Genomic DNA, 19,431 nt, shown 5'->3' on the forward strand with positions numbered 1-19,431 from the left:
ATGGTTGAAATACTTAGCTTGAAGTATGCATAAGCAGTTTAAATAGTAAGACAACATTAAGCCTCACTCCAAGTAGTACAATTGCTGACCAAACCATCCTAAATATCGATCAATTATGTGAAATAAAATAACAATATCCGCTTTTATATAATGAAAAGTGTATGTGAGTTCATCTGGCTGTGGAGGTGCAGCAGTTAGTCCACAGCAGCAGTCTCTGTTGCCGTGGGAAAAAAACAGTGACTTACAGAAACTTTGTTGACCATGCTTTAAAAAAGTGCTCATAAAGCTCATAATTTCAGTAATAATAACCCATGTTTACTACGTCTGTTTGTTTGAGTCATATTTGAACTGCCAGTTTTATCAAATGGTGGATATCCAGTTTTTGAGTGAAGGGTGAAATAGGGGCCCGTGGGAGAATCGACAGAGGCCAGCCCAGGGTCAGCAGGGCACATCACCCTCCTCTGTCTCTGCCTGTCTGTCTGCCAGGCAGCCAATCCCTCACAATCTAATGGAGCAGCTGAGATAAAGGGCTTCTGCAGAAGTTCCCTCGCATTAACGCATACCAGCTATTTCCATTAAGGTGTGAATATAGGGCTGTGTGTGTACGTGTGCTTACAAGCGCCTTTATCACAGGAGTTTGGCTTGTTGAGTTCAGGGTCAGCTGGAGCAGAGTGGGAGCTGATTCGCTGCCAGGGCTCAGATGATTGATGGATGTTTAGGGTGAGAGAGGCCATTACAGTTTTACAGACAACACTTCCCTTCTCACTGACCTGCTCAGCCCCTGTACGTCTGATAAAGTGTCTCTGTCATGGATTATGATGACTGCTCTCTTTCTGTTTTGTGCGGCCACAGAAGTTCCTGGCACAGAAAATGGACGCGTGTGTCCTTTTATACTTGTTTGATAAGCATGTAATTTTGTGGGTATTAGTGCTTAACATTAGTAGCCGTAAAATCCCCAAACATGATATTAAAGCCTATCAACGCTCTCTCACAGATTGCAATTTTATTCCCTTCTACCCATCCGCGTATACATGTGCTTGTGAGAGTGTTTGTGTGTAAAAGTGAGAAACAAAACAAGTATTTGTGTGTCTGTGTGAGAACAGTCTGAAAGCTCTTGTGAAGTTATACGGAGGCAGACAAAGCGAGGAAGTTTAGCTACTGGTCATTGTTCAAGTGCTTAGTTAGGTAACACTAATAGATGGTCCGTCTGTGTGGGAGTGTGTATATGAGTGTGTATGTGTGTGTCTGTGTACCATCAGGTCCATTCAGGGAACTGTGCAGCACTCACACAGGGCCTAAGGTGTCTCTCACATTTCTCCCCACACACTCTCCCACGCTCGCCACCGTTGCCTTTCTTCACACACAGTCCGAGGACAAGCCTCACCTCCGTCTCTCCTCGCTCACGGACAGGCCCGGGCGCTGATCTCAAATCAGTATCTGGCCACAGCCTCTCAGTCCGTCTGGTCTCCCACTTCTTTCTCAGCCTCAGTAGGAAGGAAGTGACCCAACACTCCGGCACCCGTCCTCCGCTGAACACATTGTTGCCACATCAAGGCCCAGATATGTACAGTAGCCCAGCTGAAGTTTCCCACCCTCCCTCTCCTCTGCACTCCCAGCCCCACACCTTTTAGAACAAATGGCAGAGCTGAATAACTGTTTGTTTTGAGCGCCATGGCGTGAGTACGGCTGCCCACTGGTATCGACGGAGGAATCTAATCAGAGGACTTATTAAGAATCAGGCCACAGAGGAGGAAAAAACAATTGAGGCTGTAATGTCTTGGGCCTCAGATTAGTTTGTTTTTGATGTTATTGTGATGGCAGTTTTCCCTGGAGGAAAGATATGTTTCATCAACTATCTACTGCATGTTAATAATATTAATATTGACGATAATGCTTCGCTGCTGCACCTCCATCAGCAGTGTGTTGTCGGAGAGAGCACAATGCATGCAGGGTATTGAATCCATGGAGTCTGACCCACCAGGATGCAGCAGCAAAGAGGTTTTGACTATAATCCGAGAGACATTCCAGGCTTGTTTGTTCACTAAATTGCTGCAATTCTGCGGTCACTTCTGTTTTCGCTTTCCCGAAACTTGTCACATATAGACAAATTTCATGCCGAGAAATCAGGTTCAGGTTCAGAATCAGTTTGAAGGGAAATAGTTTTGCGTGCTGTTGGATTATTTGCAGAACATTCCAGCGTGACACAGAAATAACCGTCCTCGATGTCTGTGTGGCCCCTGCGTCGCTTTCAGTAATTAGAAGGGACCGCTCCACAAAATGACGGCCTTCTCACTATAGCGCCGACTCTCGACTCTTTTTCTAGCTTTATTGTGAGCTGGGAATTGACGGTCACTGCTGTGGAGGGGGGGGACACATGAGAAAGAGAGGGCAAAAAGCTTTATTTCTGCACGTCTTGTTGTGCAACTCTTTTAATGACTGTATTTAGATGCATGTCTGTGTATCAATAGGGCTATGAGAGAGAAAGAGGGCAGTCAGGTCTGGCCCAGCAGCCCACATCAGGCTGTGGGAAATGCAGTTCTGCCTTCCTGTCCCTTCAAAGAAACTCTGCTCTCCAGCAAAATGGCAGGAAGCTTCCCCGGCCCTCTGATAGACAGGCACAAAACAACACAGACGGCCAGCCTCACCACATCACCGTCTGACTCTGCCCTCTCAATGTGCATTAAACTGGCACCGGTAACCGTCTGCGGAATTTTTTTGGCAGCAGAGAAAAAAAACAAAACATCCAGCCAAGTGGGATAGAGATGTTTTGATTTCCTAGTCCAATTTATGGCTATTAATGTGTCCACGAGTTGATACTCAAGAAACTTGAATCCCAAAGTAGACTGAAGGGGGAGACATTAGCCACATTATACCTCTATCATCATGATATCTTTTGAACATGGAAGCCAAGTAGTATCTTGCTCACTCTGTCCCTTAGCCAGCTAGCTTTCATCTGTGGTGTGTGTCGAGTCAGTGCTGGCCAAGGGTAACTAGCAGTAATCTATCTTAATGACAGAGTTCACAGTGGGCTGCTGTGGTGTGGTGAGAGTCCCCCCACGAAACTCTGAGTCCTCATCAGACTGTCTGTCTCTTCCCCTGCTTAACGACTCCTTCCGAACCAAGGGAAGTCATCTCCTTGCACGTTTTGAGGGGAGACAGTGATGTATTTGCAAACACATACGTTCCATGTATAAATATATACACATAAATGCAGTCCATCACTCACTTGCTGTCACAAGTGGTCACACGGACGCATTTTTGGGTTTACGGGAATGCATGTTGGTCACTTTGGCTCTTCTCCAGCGTGAAGATACAGTATTAGAGATGCAGACACGTCTTTAAAGCTTCACTCAGCCCTAACAAGAAGCTAAAATTTCCTGTTGTCTGTCAGTCACTTCACTCCCAGCTTCCAGAACCTCCTGCTGGCATCTGGCTCTTAGCTGTACCGATGCTGTGGCTGCGGGGAAATTAAGTTTAAGTCCGATTTTTGTCAATACATGCAGAAGCAGTAAAGTAGTGTCAGGCTAATATTTCCATCATCGGCAGTGCTGAACAAGTGTTGCCCATTGACTTATTGATTGCACAGTGTAATGTATCATTATACAGTGAGGGGCTGACGCTCGGTTCGATCGTTGATTCGACCTGCTCCGTGGCCCCCCATCTGTCTCTCTTTCTCACATAACCATCCATCTATCTTCTTTCATCAGCTCTTGACTCTTTTTTTTTTTTTTTCATTCTGCAATCTTGATGCTGCCCGTCCCGTCCCGTCCTTTTTCGATCGCATCTGGCCCGCTTTCTCTCCTTAGTTAGCAGCGCCGCTGTTGGCTTTGGAAGCAGCAGCAGAGGGGACAGGACAGGACAGAAGACTGTAGTGGCGTATTAATGAAATTAGCGCCGTAGTTGGTTTGGGAGTATCAGGCGCCAGGCACCAGGGCTGGGCCGGGGTTAATTAGCTGGCAGCAGGCCTCTAATTGGGTCAGGACCGTGTCAGGCCCCTGGCTCTGGCCCTACAGGGATTGGATTACACTGTCGGGGGACAGACAGTAGGGGGAGGGAGAGAGGGTGTATAGCGAGCGGGGAGCGGGAGGGAGAGTTTGTAGTAGCGAAGGAGGGAGCTGGAGGGTGCTGTGGATGTGGTAGAAAGGGGGAGAGAGGAGGGACAGGGGGAGTGTAGCTTAATCTGCCAGCAGGAGGTACGGATAGGAGGAGATGGGGAGGGCTGGCCGGGTGAATACCGCTGTTAGACTGGATTGGATTTAGGCGGGTGGGGTGGGGTGGGGGGGTGTTGTGAAAGGGGGGCAGGGCAGGTGGTGAAGCTTGATATGTGTATCCATAGCAACAGCAGAGTGGTGTGACACCACATGGGATTTGCTCGTGTTTTGGGGTGTGGTCTCAACGCAGTCCTTGTCCTTGTCAGTCCACAATTAGAAAGTTGTTTTGTGTCAATTTCAGCGCCTTTTAATCCACATTTTCATTTTCGATATTCAGGAATATGCTGTTTGGTTTTTGTGTGAGGTGATATGGGCCTCCTTTTGTTTTTGTTTTGTCAGTTATACATGATCAGGGATGCACAATATGGGTTTTTTTCAGTGGATATTGATAACAGATAATGACCTGGTTCTCATGGCCTATACCAATAAAATAACCAGTAATTATACATTTTTTTTGTATTGTAAGAAATGTATAACCAGCAGTTATGCACACCTGAGAGTAAGAAAGGCTTAAATGAAGTAAGCAGATGTAGATTTTTAATATTTTAATATTTCACAGCTCATGACCGAAGCAAGAGTAAATTGACATTCATTAATAATCGCAAGAAAATCCATAACAGTTATTGTGTAACTCCTAAGACAATCCCCCATCCCTCTGACTTTATTATGGACATCATCATATCACCCATATCCCTGTATGATTAATGTGATGCTGTGTCACTGTGTAAACACATTTTGACTGCTACTATTTCAACAGAACAAGTCTTGAAGGCCAATTAATTTAAAATGCCACACGAGTAAGATGTATACACATATCCATTTAAGTCCTTCTAAGCTGTCCATAATTCATGTAACACGCATGGTTACTGCATCCAGTTTGTTCACATTTATGACCAATGGTCAGGCATTTAACTTCAGCCACATGTAGCTTATAATGTAAGCCATAAGTGTTATGTTGGAATGAGACGGACCACCAAAGCCCTCCCAAAATCGCAATTATTCATTTTCTTGGCTCCGCTTTATAGGGTATGGCAGCAATATTTAGAAATAGGGATTTTCTGTATGCAGCTCTAAATGTTTTGAACTCGGCCACCTCTCTCTGTAAGCCACATTGCTGGGCTTTAGGGAGTTTGGGTATTTGCAGAGGTGATTTTTTTTGGTTTTTTTTGTTGGACATCTGTTTCCCTGCTTTCCTTTGATAATGTTGCATCTTTTTTTACACCAGTCATTCCTCTGACACCATGTTTTCATAGTGATTAGATGCTTTTCAGTTAGTACACAAAGATCAAAATGTAAGATATGTCATCAGTGTGGTCAAATATCAGGAGGTGGTGTTCTTAAGGAGCAGAACAGCTCTGCTATTAATGCTGTCCTTCATAATCCAGGCATAAACAAAAGGATTACCCTGACTGACATGTCTCTTCATACAAAAATAATAGTATCCAACTGCTTAATATGGGATTTTCAGATTTACAGTTTATGCCCTTCAAGAATTAGATTAAATACATACAACATCCAGTCCTGTTTGGCCACAGAAATGCTCAGATAGGGGCTTTAGCCCATCTTCAAACATGACATTGGAGTCTGGAGGCTTAAACATAATCTGCTAAACAGAAACAGATTGGTGGCAGGGGTTGAGCAATATTCCCATATATGAGCATTTGCATCTTTGCCAAGTGGTGGTTTGCATCTGGGTGGTTGGCAGCGCGGCCCGCGGCGCTGGTCGGTGCCCTTGACTGAGCAGCCCCGGTTAGACAGGCACCTGCGGTGAGGAGGCCCGCGTCTGATGTTAACCACGACATCACCGCTGCCGCCACCGTGCTAATACCGCTGCAGTGTAGCCGGAGCCACCACAGACCCCCTTCACTCTCCGTCTGTCCCGCTCTGTCTGGACCTTTTTCTTTTTTTTTCCCCCCGCACATGTCTAATCCTCTGCATGTCTCACGCCCGCTTCCTTTTACTTTTCAATTCACCCACTTTTCTTGACGCCAAGGCCAATTATAGGCCTTTGATGGCAGGATACAGTGTTTGTGTATCTCAGGGATTGTGGTGCGTTGGTCTCTTGGTTCATACCAAATTGAGCCACAAAAATGTGTAACAACTGCCTACTGTACATTAAATCTATAGTTAAGTTTATTGTCTTTTGCTATTAGTGTATTATGAGTGTCTTTTATTGTCCTCCTATCTCCCTTTTCATTCCTTTTTTCTTCATCTCTGTCTTTTTGTCTATTTTCTGTCTGAGGTTTTTTTTATTCACTCAGAGATGTTAACAAGACTGTCTGAAGGAAAACCAAAAAATAAATAAATAAATAAATATAGATTTGATTCAGAACTGATCCTGGAGTAGGGCTGAGCGATATGGCCCTAAAAGAATATCACGATATTTCAGGCTATTTTTGCGATAACGATATTCTTGACGATATTACAAAATATGTAAAAAGATATAGAAAATAGGATATTTTTTTTAGTCTGTATAAATAAATAAAAATCTAAAATGTAGTGTGAAGTGCAAATCTCAACAGTTGCCAAATAAAAAATAAAAAATATGTATGAGCAAATAATAAAAAATAACCATTTAGGGTTACCACATATTTTAATGACATTCTGTGACGTTCTTGTATGTTTTATTTAAGGCGTCTTATTTTGACAATCTTCTTGTAAGTTCTGTGGTGGATTCTGTTAACACACTGTGCTCTTATTTTGAAAGCTGCATGTGTTTAGCGACAGAGAGTCAGTAGCTTTTTGTGATTAAAACTGACTAAAACTTTAGCTAATGTTAACCTTACGCCACTACATCAATAAGTAGAAATGTTGCCAATATCATGATATGCATTTTTTTTAACCATAAGAAAAAATACCGATATTATCGTGAACGATACGATATGGCACACCCCTATCCTGGAGCAGTAGAACTGTGTGACTAAATGTAACTGGCAGGCTGACACCACTCCAGAGTGACCTGTAGGTGAGCTGTCCAGTCCGTCCCCAGAGTGTTTCCCCTGTTCATCTGTTCTATTAGTTCCTCTTTAACACCTCTACAGGGCCTGACCTTTTTTGGGGGGCTATAGTGAAGGGTCACGGGTCAGGGTTCAGTCTGAGTACACATTAGCATAGAATGCTACTGGTTATAAGTGGTGAAAGATCCAGTTTGCTGGATTAAAAATCATACTTTACTGCATGTGATTGTCTTTCACCAATGAAGTCATATCTGGGTTTTACTGCTGTGAATGGGAAGTTGTCGTACACGTGTATTATCCCGGCCTCCGTTTACATTTTCCTGACCATGTGTTTCAGATTAATGGAACGTGATTTTAACGCAGTTGGTTACATTGCATTGACAAAGCAAGGAAATAAGACTTGGAAATATTTATAAGCCCAGGTTTTCACTGTACAAAAGGGCTTGGGAACAAGTGTCCAACTCGAGTGCGTGTCAGCTAAGCCTCGCCGTCCCACTGGGACTCTCTTGTAACCCTGGCCCGACCCTGTCACCCGACCCTGGACCTGGCCTTAGGTTCTCACCGCTCAGGGTCACGACCCCTTGGTCAAACACCATAGTGTGCCTGTCGCCGGGTCGATGGCTGCCCCGGCCCTTTTCTCATTGTGCCATTATGCCAGATGACGTTAATTCCTCATCAGCTGGACATAGAGGGAACCACTTCAACAGCAGACCCAGGGTCAGATTCCTCCCCATTTGCTCTCTGTGGTCATTTGAGGGCCGAAGAACACCTGATGTGGTGTAAGCAGCAACGTGACCAAGACCAACTGCTGGGCCTATTTGTTCGTCTTTTGTGCCATTGTGTGAAATGGAGTGTAAATCACTTTTTCTCACAATTTCTCTCTCTCCCTGTCTCTCTTTCTCTCTCTCTCTCTCTCTCTCTGTCTCTGTCTCTCTATCTCTCTCTCTGTCTCTCTGTCTCTCTCTCTCTCTCTTTCTCAATTCAATTCAATTGGCTTTATTGGCATGACGTAACAATGTATATATTGCCAAAGCAACCATCAGAAAAAAAGATAACAAGATAAGGAAAGCAATATTTACAATAAATTATTATAATTCTGTTATTCATTTTCAAAGAAAAGAAAAACTAATAACAATAAAAGAAAGCAATATGTACAATCATTGAATTACAATCAACATATAATTTCTCTCTCTCTCTATCTGTCTCTCTCTCTGTCTCTGTCTCTGTCTCTCTATCTCTCTCTCTCTATCTGTCTCTCTATCTCTCTGTCTCTGTCTCTCTCGTCCATTCTCACTCTGTTCTCTCATCAGCAGTCCGGTCAATAAGGGCACATGCTTTATTTAAACAATCACCAGATCAGGGCCAGATTTAGAAGGATTGATCCCCAGGCTAATCCGCTCTGGTGAAAGGGTCTTTATCCTCGAGAATACAGTCTTATCGAAGACTTGTATTGATCAGGAAAGAGTTTTATAACCTCTCAATTGATTGGGCTGCTTTTCAGTATTCTGCCAGTAAGCAAGTATATCCATTCTGGCAAATGATGTAAGATATGTGGTGTCTTTTTTTAGGTTTTGTGAATGATCTAAAGTTACATATTGCAGAAACACACAACCTAAGAGGAGGCTTTTTTCATTTTTTCCTGGTCATTCTGAGGCTGTATTCACACTAATGTGTTTTCCTACATGACTTTTGCTACATTTTCACCTAGCATCCACACTCCTCTGATGTTTCCAAACCTGTAAACACTTACTGACCCCATTTTGCTGACCCCATCTTATTAGACCTTTCATATCATTATACCTCTACCTCCATACATTTTATAATTGTATCCTTGTGTGGGTACTCCTTTCCCATTACCATGGCTTCCTCTGGCGATGGATAAAGCTTCCAGTACCGCTTTATGTTGCCGTATTTTCGACTCCCACTCTGTTTTCCGCCACTTTGACCGCCTTACACTCGTGTTTCTTTCAGTAACAGTTCCGCCTCTTCGTCTGTCCAAACAAAGAAATCTCTGGTCTTACTTTTCACAATTGCTGTTCTTCCCACAATAGTCTTTTCTGTATTTTCAACCGCAGAGTAACGTTAGACAATCTGCTTCCTGTAAACACAGGCACAAGCGTGCCCAAGTCATACGATGTGTATTTTCAGGCGTGTTAAATTGGACAGAGTGTCTCTGAAATGGTGCTTAAACACTTGCATGGATACATATCATTTGGTTCTCATTTTTTTGTCTCTTCTTCTTTCAGATAAGGAGAGCCTGATCACGGAGAGTGGCAAGCTCCACACCTTGGACATCCTGCTGAGTCGGCTAAAGGCTCAGGGACACAGAGTCCTCATCTACTCCCAAATGACTCGCATGATAGACCTGCTGGAGGTATAAACACACACACACACACACACACACACACACACACACACACACACACACACACAAGTGAAGCCTTTAGAACCATTAAATAAGACTCAAATATGTAACGCACAGACACCATACCAACTACCAATAATTATTTTCAAAAAAGGCATAATCTTATTCTCTGAAACTCACCTTTAACGTGTCATTTGCATATATCTGCACTGTTCCAAGCCAGTTGTTTAACTGGTCGGCCTCCACCGGCGAGGTATTGAGCTCCAGTACCTCTAATCAGCCTGCCTGTCCCTCGTTAGTGCACTCATTAGACGGCTAATTAACAGGTCAGGGCTAATTAGCGGGGTCTCATCTGCAGGGGAGGCAGCCAGATGGGAGGGATGGCTGGAAGGAGCGAGGGAAGAGGGGGAGATGGGAGTGGCGAGGGCTTTGGGGTTAGAAGAGAGACATTCTGCCGGAGACAAAGGTAGCTGAGGAGACAGAGGGGGAGAAAAGATGGGAACAAACGAGGAAGATCAACAACAAGCCAGAAATGAGAAATTACCCGGGTGATTTTTGGGACTGTTATTACTTTTATCTACACAGGATAAGTGCTTTGAGCTGCTTGGATGGGCACAGAGTCAATGCAGATGCGTCATCACATCGTTTTGGTAATTTATGAACAAGGACAGTTTAATTGAGACAAAAAGAAACATTAAACACAGTGACAGTGACTCTGTTTAAGCTTCTTGGCTAGCTGTAATCTGATGGGAGGTTGAAGTTCATCTAATTTGTAAAATCTGCATTACCTCCCGCTATAAGAAAATAACGGCGTAAAGCAATTCTGCTGGTGATCATGTGTCGACAGCCTCGGTGCAGCGCTCCATTGTTGGCTCCATATTTGTTGCAAACAACACTATGGAGCCAAAAGCCTCTGGCATGATGTCATTGGGAATTCCTTCCCCATTCACACGGCGCAGTGCCGTTTCCAAAGCAGAAATCTTTTGAAGGCGTATGGACCCAGCCCAGGTGGTTAAGCACTGTCTTCCTGTGTGTCTGGGACACAGTGGGAATGCCTTGTGTTTGTAAGGTTGTAGGAAAACGGCAAATGTGAGAAGGCCCAAGATGGCTTATTAGATATGGAGGCTGGGTAAAGGTGGAGTCAGCGATTCTGGAGTAAGATTGTTGATATTTGAATGCAGCAACCAAACAAATACAGCCCTCCCCAGCCCACTGCCTCCCAGGCCCACTGCCTTTTGTAGATGCAGTTTCTTCCCAAAATATTGAAGAAAAATGAAATGAGCCGGTGTGATCAATCAGAGCTTTTAGTTACGTGTACACGGAGAGAGTCCTCAGCAATCTCTCTCCACAAAGTAAACTTTCTTCCTTATATACAACATTTCAGCCTTACATGATCAAAGAGAGGAGGAAGTTACAGGTGAAGTAGCGTCTTAATGAGATTAACATACAGGAACCAGACATTGAAAGTAGTGAGACACATAAACTTCAAAGAAACAATAGAAACGTAGATTGGGAACCAGTTCAGTTAATGGCCATGCAATACATATGTTAATCCCCTGCAGTTGGCCTGTCTGCCCATTTGTCTATGAGACATGATTTAATTAAATGTTGTGGAAATGTTTATTGTTTAAAAATCAAGAATCTAAAACTATTTTTCCACACTTTCTCTTCATACATCCATCATTCCTCTGTCCCGTGCACCAGCATGAATGAAGCTGTTGCAGATTTGCCGGTACATAGATTTAATATAGATAGATGATATGACAGCTCCATAAAATTGAAGCTAAAACATCTTGATCTTCCCCTGACAGCTTGCTGTAGTATAGGTCATAAATCCCACCACCTCAGTGTAGTTTAAGATTCAGATTCCCTTATTAGTCCCACAATGGGGAAATTCAAACTCTGCATCCTTTTTTTAACACACCTGTGAACACACCATGCTTAGGAGAGGTGGACAGCACATATCTGTGCGCCTGGGGAGCTGTGTGTGGGGTTAGGTGTCTTGTTCAAGGGTACTTCAATCCTCCACCTGTCAGTCCTGGGTTCGAACCAGCGACCCTCCGGTTACAACTAACCACTAACTGGACTTGAGACGACTTGAACATTACTTTTTATTGCTTAGTTATATCCTGTCTGGGTCTGCTATGTGTTGTGTTATGTGTGTGTTGTCTCCTCTATTTGTATCTTACCTATGTACTTGCTGTCTTTTATATTTTAATTTATTTTAAATTTTTTAGGGACTACGGATGCAAACTAGCAGCCTTGCTATAATCCGGCATATTTACAAAGATGTTTATCGATGTTCATTAATGTGCACTGTCCCTATCCAAAAATAAAGTATTCGTATTCGTACAAGGCCTCCTTGCTGTAGGGCCTTGCGGTAACTAAAACATGACAATACACATGATATACATTTGCATCTGTCATTTTAGGCAGTGTTGGGGGAAGTATTCAGATCCCTTACTTAAGTAAAAGTACTAATACCACACTGTGAAATGACTCCACTACAAGTAAAAGTCCTGCATTCAAAACTTACTCAAGTAAAAGTACAAAAGTATCTGCATCAAAATGTACTTAAAGTATCAAAAGTAAAAGTACTCGTTATGCAGAATGGACCCAATCAGATTGTTTTATATATTCTAAATATATTATTACATTATTTCTAATGTGCCTTTTATGTAACCAGTGTTTTAATTTAGTAAAGACAGGACTCATTGTATCTACTTAAAATACTGTTATGAGGTTTAATTAAAAATATGTCTAATCACTTTAAATTGATCTTATATTTTATGTTATATCTCAACCTGTAAAGTAACTAAAGCTGTCAACTAAATGTAGTGGAGTAAAAAGTACAATATTTACCTCAAAATGTAGTGGAGTATAAGTATAAAGTTACATAAAATAAAAATACTCAAGTAAAGTACAAATACCTCAAAATTGTACTTAAGTACAGTACTTGAGTAAATGTACTTAGTTACATTCCACCACTGATTTTAGGTAGTTCTTATCATGCTTGTGTATATACAAGTGTTTATTTTTCTGTTAGATTTGGTTTTAATTAGTTATTTGATGCTTTAAAACGGGGCTGTAACGTTATAATTGACAACTTGTTTTGACTTGCGATTGGTCAGAGTTGTATGGGTGGAACCTCGGTGCTGCAGATCCAATACCTGATCACTTCTGCGCAGATTCTGGATCCAAACGACGTCAACAGTGCAAAATGGCAGCAACTCAAGAAACTGACAGCAACTCTGAGCTTTCAACAGCCTTCAAACCTTTAAAAACCTCAAGAAAAATCTGATATTTACTACTACTACTTACTCAAATCAAACCATGTCATTCAGTGTTGGTCTACTATTAGGGACAAAGAGACAAATCACAAGTGATTTTCGAATTTTGCCTGTGTTCCGACAAAGACTGTGCGACAGATGGTTTTGTTCAAAATGTCCAGGGCTATTGATATATAACAAAGATATAAGAAATAGGCCAATCATTTTGCCTTCAAGCCAAACTTTAACAAGATAAAAACACTAAATCTGAGGGAAATGATCTTGCTGCATGGACAGATAATTTCACTTGACAAGATTGTTAAATCTCGAAATAAGCATGTTGAACACTTAAATTACCTCTTAAACCAAGATAAATTATCTAACACTTCTAAATCTAAAGTTTTTTTTATCTTGGTAAGAAACAAATAATTTGCAGTGCACTCCAGTTCATCACTGCTGGCAGCTTTAATTTATCTTGTTTTATTTTAAGAGTTAATTTCTTATTTTAAGCATACAACATGCTTATTTCTAGATTTAATGATCTTAATTTAATAAATCTTGTCAAGTGAAATTATCTGTCCATGCAGCAAGATGATTTCCCTCATTTTTAGTGTTTTATCTTGTTTTTAGACACCTTTTTTTGCAGTGAGGGACATTGGACATTCTGTTGGGACTCATAGTGTTAATGTACTTCTCACTGACTGTCCCACCAAGCTGTGTACTTCAGGTCTAGTGAGGCCTTTTGTACAGTACAAGTGACCTCATACAGTAATGGCAGGCCGTGACAGCATCTCCTCTTTAAAAGGTTTAAAGAGATCCACAAATGAAATCATGTATTCCCCCCAATCTGGCTTCAGTTTTCCTAGACCATATCATCTTTCTCATCAGTTGGGGATAAAAAAAAATTCTGCAGATGGAGTTGATTTCCTGAACATGAGACTGCGACTAAGAGAAACGGCGAAGGAGAGCCTGATGCTAATCTCTGTCATTAGCGTCATTGTTTTCGTCGCCGGGCGGCTGCCTGGTTCTTCTGGTGACATCACGGAGCTGGGTGATGGATTGCCGAGATCCGGGTGGCCCGAAGAGAAATAACACTGTAGGCTTTCTCTGGCAGCAGCCGATAGCGGAACAGGACCGCCAAGTCACTGCCCTTCTGCTGGAGCTCTGTGTCTGTGGCTGCTTAGACGGCACTTTACTGTACTGCAAGTCTGCGGCTTAGATTACAGCGCTGGCGGGGACGCCCACAATGACTCGCTGCTGTTGCAGCCAGAAAATCAGCAGCAGATTTTTGTTTATGAAGTGGGATACAGTGACCCATTACGCAATGCAAACTATGGACGAAATGTGATTATTTGATAATGCATTTATGTAGAGCTGCAACAATTATTCAATTTAATCGAACAATAATCGATTATTAAATTAATCGTCAACTATTTTGGTCATCGAATAATTGGTTTGAGTGTTTTTTAACCCATTGAGGCCTGAAAAATCGCTGGGCGATTTTAAAATAAGCCTCTAATTTTCTGGAAATTCTGGAAAAAAAAGTGTCAACTCTTCTACTAAATAGATTTTTCAGCCTCTGTAGCAGATAGAGATGAAATTCAAAAAAAGGTATTTGAGAGCTTATACAAATACTAAAAAACGACGTATACGCTTTCCAAGCTTCAATGGGTTAAAGACAAAAGTCCAAATTCTCTGATTTCAGCTTCTTCAATGTGAATATTTCTGGTTTCTTTGTTCCTTTATGACAATAAACGGAATATCTCTTTGGTTTGTGGACAAAACAAGAGATTTGAGGACGTTATCTTGTGGTTTGGGAAACACTGATGTTTTTTTATTTTTCAACATTTTACTGACCAAACAACTAATCGATTAATTGTTTAAATAATCGACAGATTAATCGGTAATGAAAATAATCGTTAGTTAGTTGCAGCCCTAGATTTATGATACATTCAGATTTTTGAATTACATTTCAGCTATTAATTTGATTGTAGATACAAAGAGAAATGGGCATCTCTTATTTAAGAGCCTTGTTTTTGGAATCTGGGTAATATTTATTTATTTATTTATTTATTACTATATTTCTATAGCACCTTTCAAAACCAGGGTTACAAGGTGCTTTACAAAGTACATTATCACGGAGGCAATACAACAGTTAAAACAAAAATAACAGAACATCATCAAAAACAGTGAACAAGCAAAAATAATAGGATTCAAAATTAAAATTTTGTTTTTTAAAATGATACACAGACTCAGACTAATAGTGGAGTATAGTAGACCCTGATGGATGGATAGTGTAGCTTTTTCCAAATTTCTATCATAGTCCATGTTCATGCAGTAGTCTTACCTGGACCTGACTAGGCCTGTCACCATAATTACTATATCAACTTATCGTTCGATTTATGAAATGGACATAAATAGTTTTTGTATGAGAACAATGGCAATGAAAACTGGCAATACAACAAACCTCAAAGTGCGTTTAGAACAAAACCATCCCAGCCAATTTTGTCAGCTGGGAACAGAAACCACAGTTGGACGTGGTCATGCTCTCTACTGTTCTACCACACACACACACAGACACAGACTGCCCTGCCTCTTTAAGGAGCCACGGCACTCTTATAATGGATGCAGACTCTTTGTGCTTTTTTGTGTTGTGTTTTTTGAGTTTTCAGCATTTAAAGTAATGCTGCAAATATTTGACAGGCAGCAAAAATTGCTGAAAAATCCTACATTTCCCATCTGTTTCTATATCGTTTCTAATATTTGTCTCAGTGAAATGTTAGTTAACAGTCTATTTTATTTATTGTTTTGATTCCTTATTAATGTTTTATTTATCTGGGATACTTTAATATTTCTTTTCTACATTTCAAGTTCAGTGTTTAATATTCTTGAGAATTAAATGCTTGTTGCTCCTGAAAAGGATATACTTGGATTATTATGCTCTGTTATCATTACATCAGTGGCAAAAAATGGTGTTAAAATGACATCAACAATAATAATAACACATAGAAAAGGCGTAGTTGTGACTGACCCAGACGCTACTGTAAATGCATGTGCCTGTTTTGATATGTAGTCACTTTAAAGAGTACTCCACCAGTTTAGCATTGTAGTCCTATTGCATTATGGGACACGGAGGCTTATAACATAAAGGATCAATATACTTTTATTACTTTGGCTACTGCGGCCCTTAGCCACTAGCCTTCGGCAGAGCTGAGGTCACTTCTTTTGTTACAGTGGTTGCAATCTGCTGTATGCTGACATAAATGTATTCAGAGTGCCACTACTCCATGTACTTTTCTTTTTATGTTGTATTTTTAGCAGTAGTCAGTTTGGGAACAGACTGTGACCGGGCACACTGTGTTCCCAACCTAAGAACTGCAGTAAATACACACTGTGTGTCTTGACTTTGGGGACTCGTTATTGTTTGGGAAGTTGAGAACAACCTGGCTGCCACTTCTTGCTTTTTCTATGAGCTGGTTTTCGTGCACGTCCAAGTGCCAACTCTGAGGATTGAAAGTAAAAATGCACTTTGAGCAGAGACATAAATATTAGACAGGAAAGAGGAAATGTCATCATGCTTTTATACAAATGTCTGTTCTCCTGGGACGTTATCGTCCCATACATCATTATAAGATTGTTGTTGTTGTCAGATATCACCACCATAAAGATAAGTTTTATATGCTGTATAATAAGCTGCCGACAGTAGAACAAGATTTACATTTTGTCCAGTTGACCAGAACATCCACCTTGATTTATGACATTTGGAACACGTTACAAAATCAGTGAAAAATAGCAGAATTATAGAGGCGTCACTTATGATTAACACAAACCCAAACAAAACAGGAGAGAAAATAACCAGCTGCTGAAGTTTATATTTCAGTGAGGCAGCAAACACCAGGACTCAGCGAGCTTTAAATCACGGCAGCTGAAGGTTGCAGAGATTGTGTGAGAGACTTCAGGTGATCTATTTCTTCAACTTATTTTCTGAAGAGTTAGACACATGTGCTTTTTAAAGATTAGGAAAGCTGAGTAAGGCTTTCGGTAAGAGCAACAATATCTGCAACATCCTGCTGGCAAGCTATCAAAACCCAATTCAACAAGGTTAGCAGCATTTTGACGAGCGCGGGGCTAATGGTCCCTAATGTGGTGTTCACTCAGAGCAGATGGGGCTGCTGGGAACAGAGCCAGACACACACAGAGAGAGAGAGAGGAGGGCAGGTCCTGCCGGGACCGAGGGCCCCCAGTGTCATGACACGGGGGTCTATAGAAAACATAGTGTCAAATCATTGATATCACTGTTAATGATTGTGAGAGGTGAGATTTGATGTGTGGCCGGTTCATTGGTTCGGGGGCACTGACATGTTTGAGTGAGGAGGTCGGGGGTCAGGGCAGTGCTTAAAGACAGATCAGCGTGTCACCTCATCACTGCTGTTGCACTTAAGAACCCATCAGACCTAACACCCACACACACACACTCTTACACAAACAGCTTTGCAGACATTTGGGGGATCAAGTATCAGATTCTGCATTTCTCAGTGTCTCTCTGGGCTGGGATTTGAGGTTTCATCTCCAGCAAATGCGCATAAGAAATGTGGGATTTTGATATTTTGGACACAAAGTTTCAGCCGGACAGAAATTCTTACATTTAGGATTAATATTTCTTCACCCTTGGAACTTAACAAGTAGACCTGCAGGGCTTATCGGCTCCTCTGAGGAAAAAACTCAAGCATCAGCGCATATTTCAGAACTTATTAAATTCAGAAAAACAGCCTCAGGTTCCAGTTTTATTCAAGTTTGGATGACAAAGTCTGTAGGTTTGTTGGTTTCAAAACTCACTAGTAAAGGTTTAGTTCAAATCCATGAATTCAAAAACGTATTCATGAGTTACAGGCAGGACTGGATCCAGTTCTTTTCTTTAACAAAGTTAGGAAAATACATTTTTTACTGATTGTATGTGACAACTTTGGTTTTTTTGAATAGTTGGAGGCAATCCACTGGTTGGGACTGTTCTATACTGAGCTGTAGCAAACAGAAGAATATTGTCTAACGGTGTTTTCTTACTTCTTTTGTCCCGTCTCTCCAGGAGTATATGGTTTACCGGAAGCACACCTACATGCGCCTCGATGGATCCTCCAAGATATCTGAGCGCAGAGACATGGTGGCTGACTTTCAGAGCCGGTGGGTAGAGACAGATATGATCTACAGACTGTGTGTGTGTGTGTGCATGAAACCAAACACCAACGTTTTGCCACTGACTTACTGTAAATTCTCCTTTTGGTTATTGCATTAATCAACGAACAGTTTAATCTTGAGTGTGTACGTCCAAATATGTGTATATTTCCTGGTGATTCCACATGCTCTGGTTTACATTAGCGTGCAGCGGCTTGAAGGCGCCGATGTTAATGTGGTTCTTGTTGTGGAGGGGTGTAGGTGAGAGAGTTTGTGGTTTATTGAAATGGTTTTATTTTGCAGCAAACTATTGGTATCAAGTACATTTCAGTTTTGCTGCCAGCTTTAAGTCTGTCTTGGCATTTTTGATGGTTCTTAACTTACATTTTTATCTTAATTGTATTGCCACGGTTCTGTGTATGGATATATATATATATATATTTTTTTTTTTTTTTTTTTTTAGAGTTTATCATCTTTATTCCTGATGAGCGCTACAGACACATTCACAAACATCACTGTAAACAACAAGCGGATCGGCAAGAGTCCCTTTTCTGTCGCTAGGCTTTCAAAATAAGAGCACAATCAAGCGTTGACAACAGAATTTAAAGAACACTGTCAAAATAAAATGCCACAAATAAAACATAAAAGAAGCATTATTATTCTCTTTTACAATAACTGCAGACATGTTTACACTCAGGAAGGCAAACTCATCATTTTAACATTAGTGATTAAGATCAGTGTGTATGGTGGAATTGTTCAATTAGAACCAAATTTGGGCATTTATTGCAAAAAATCTCTATATATTGTTGGATAATAATTGTTTTTTTTTTTTTTGTGTATGGATATTTGTGCTGTACAGTTGTATTTATTCGTCCATTTCGTTCTTCTCTCCCTCCCTCTCCATCCCCTCCTCCACTCCTCCACCCGCTGCCCTCTGTAGGACGGACATCTTTGTGTTTCTTTTGAGTACGAGGGCTGGAGGGCTCGGCATCAACCTGACTGCTGCTGACACTGTGAGTCACAGACACACTGAAGGAAAAACACTTCACTGACACAATATCACAGCTTAACCCTCTGAATGCCACGGCCTGCCGGTGGGTTTAAAGGGCATGCTTTTGGGGTTTTTTGAAATGCCAAAATTACACAATTTATCAAAGCCATAAACTGTAAAATACAGAAATTATCCCTGGATTTGCAAATTGCTGACAGTCTTTGAACAACTCATGTGTGACGAACACTCCCATCAGGAAAAATGACAAAATCTGATCTTAAAATAATAGTATTTAATCCAAAACAAATTAACCTTTTGCACTAACCAGCTTCTGTAAAAAAAAAAAAAAAAAAAAAAAAAAAAAAAGATTAAGTTCTGTGCTCCTTATTGCATGTGTGTGGCCACGAATGACTCGGCTGAGACCAACAGTCATGACAAAAATTCAGTGAAACTTTGACTGAACTGCATG

The 19,431-nt window shown here is 41.2% G+C and overlaps 1 protein-coding gene across 3 annotated transcripts in view; it reads left to right on the top strand.

The window, feature by feature from the left end:
- Positions 1–19,431, top strand: part of ino80 (INO80 complex ATPase subunit) — a 62,538-nt gene that overhangs the window by 32,489 nt on the left and 10,618 nt on the right. For all 3 annotated transcript variants that reach the window (XM_059356464.1, XM_059356462.1, XM_059356463.1), the window contains exons 28-30: positions 9,415–9,542; positions 17,886–17,980; positions 18,912–18,984. In XM_059356464.1, coding sequence (XP_059212447.1) covers positions 9,415–9,542; positions 17,886–17,980; positions 18,912–18,984 — 296 coding nt within the window. The remainder of the gene's footprint in view (positions 1–9,414; positions 9,543–17,885; positions 17,981–18,911; positions 18,985–19,431) is intronic.

This window comes from Centropristis striata, chromosome 18 (genome assembly GCF_030273125.1).
Source record: "Centropristis striata isolate RG_2023a ecotype Rhode Island chromosome 18, C.striata_1.0, whole genome shotgun sequence".
Taxonomy (NCBI): Eukaryota; Metazoa; Chordata; class Actinopteri; order Perciformes; family Serranidae; genus Centropristis; species Centropristis striata.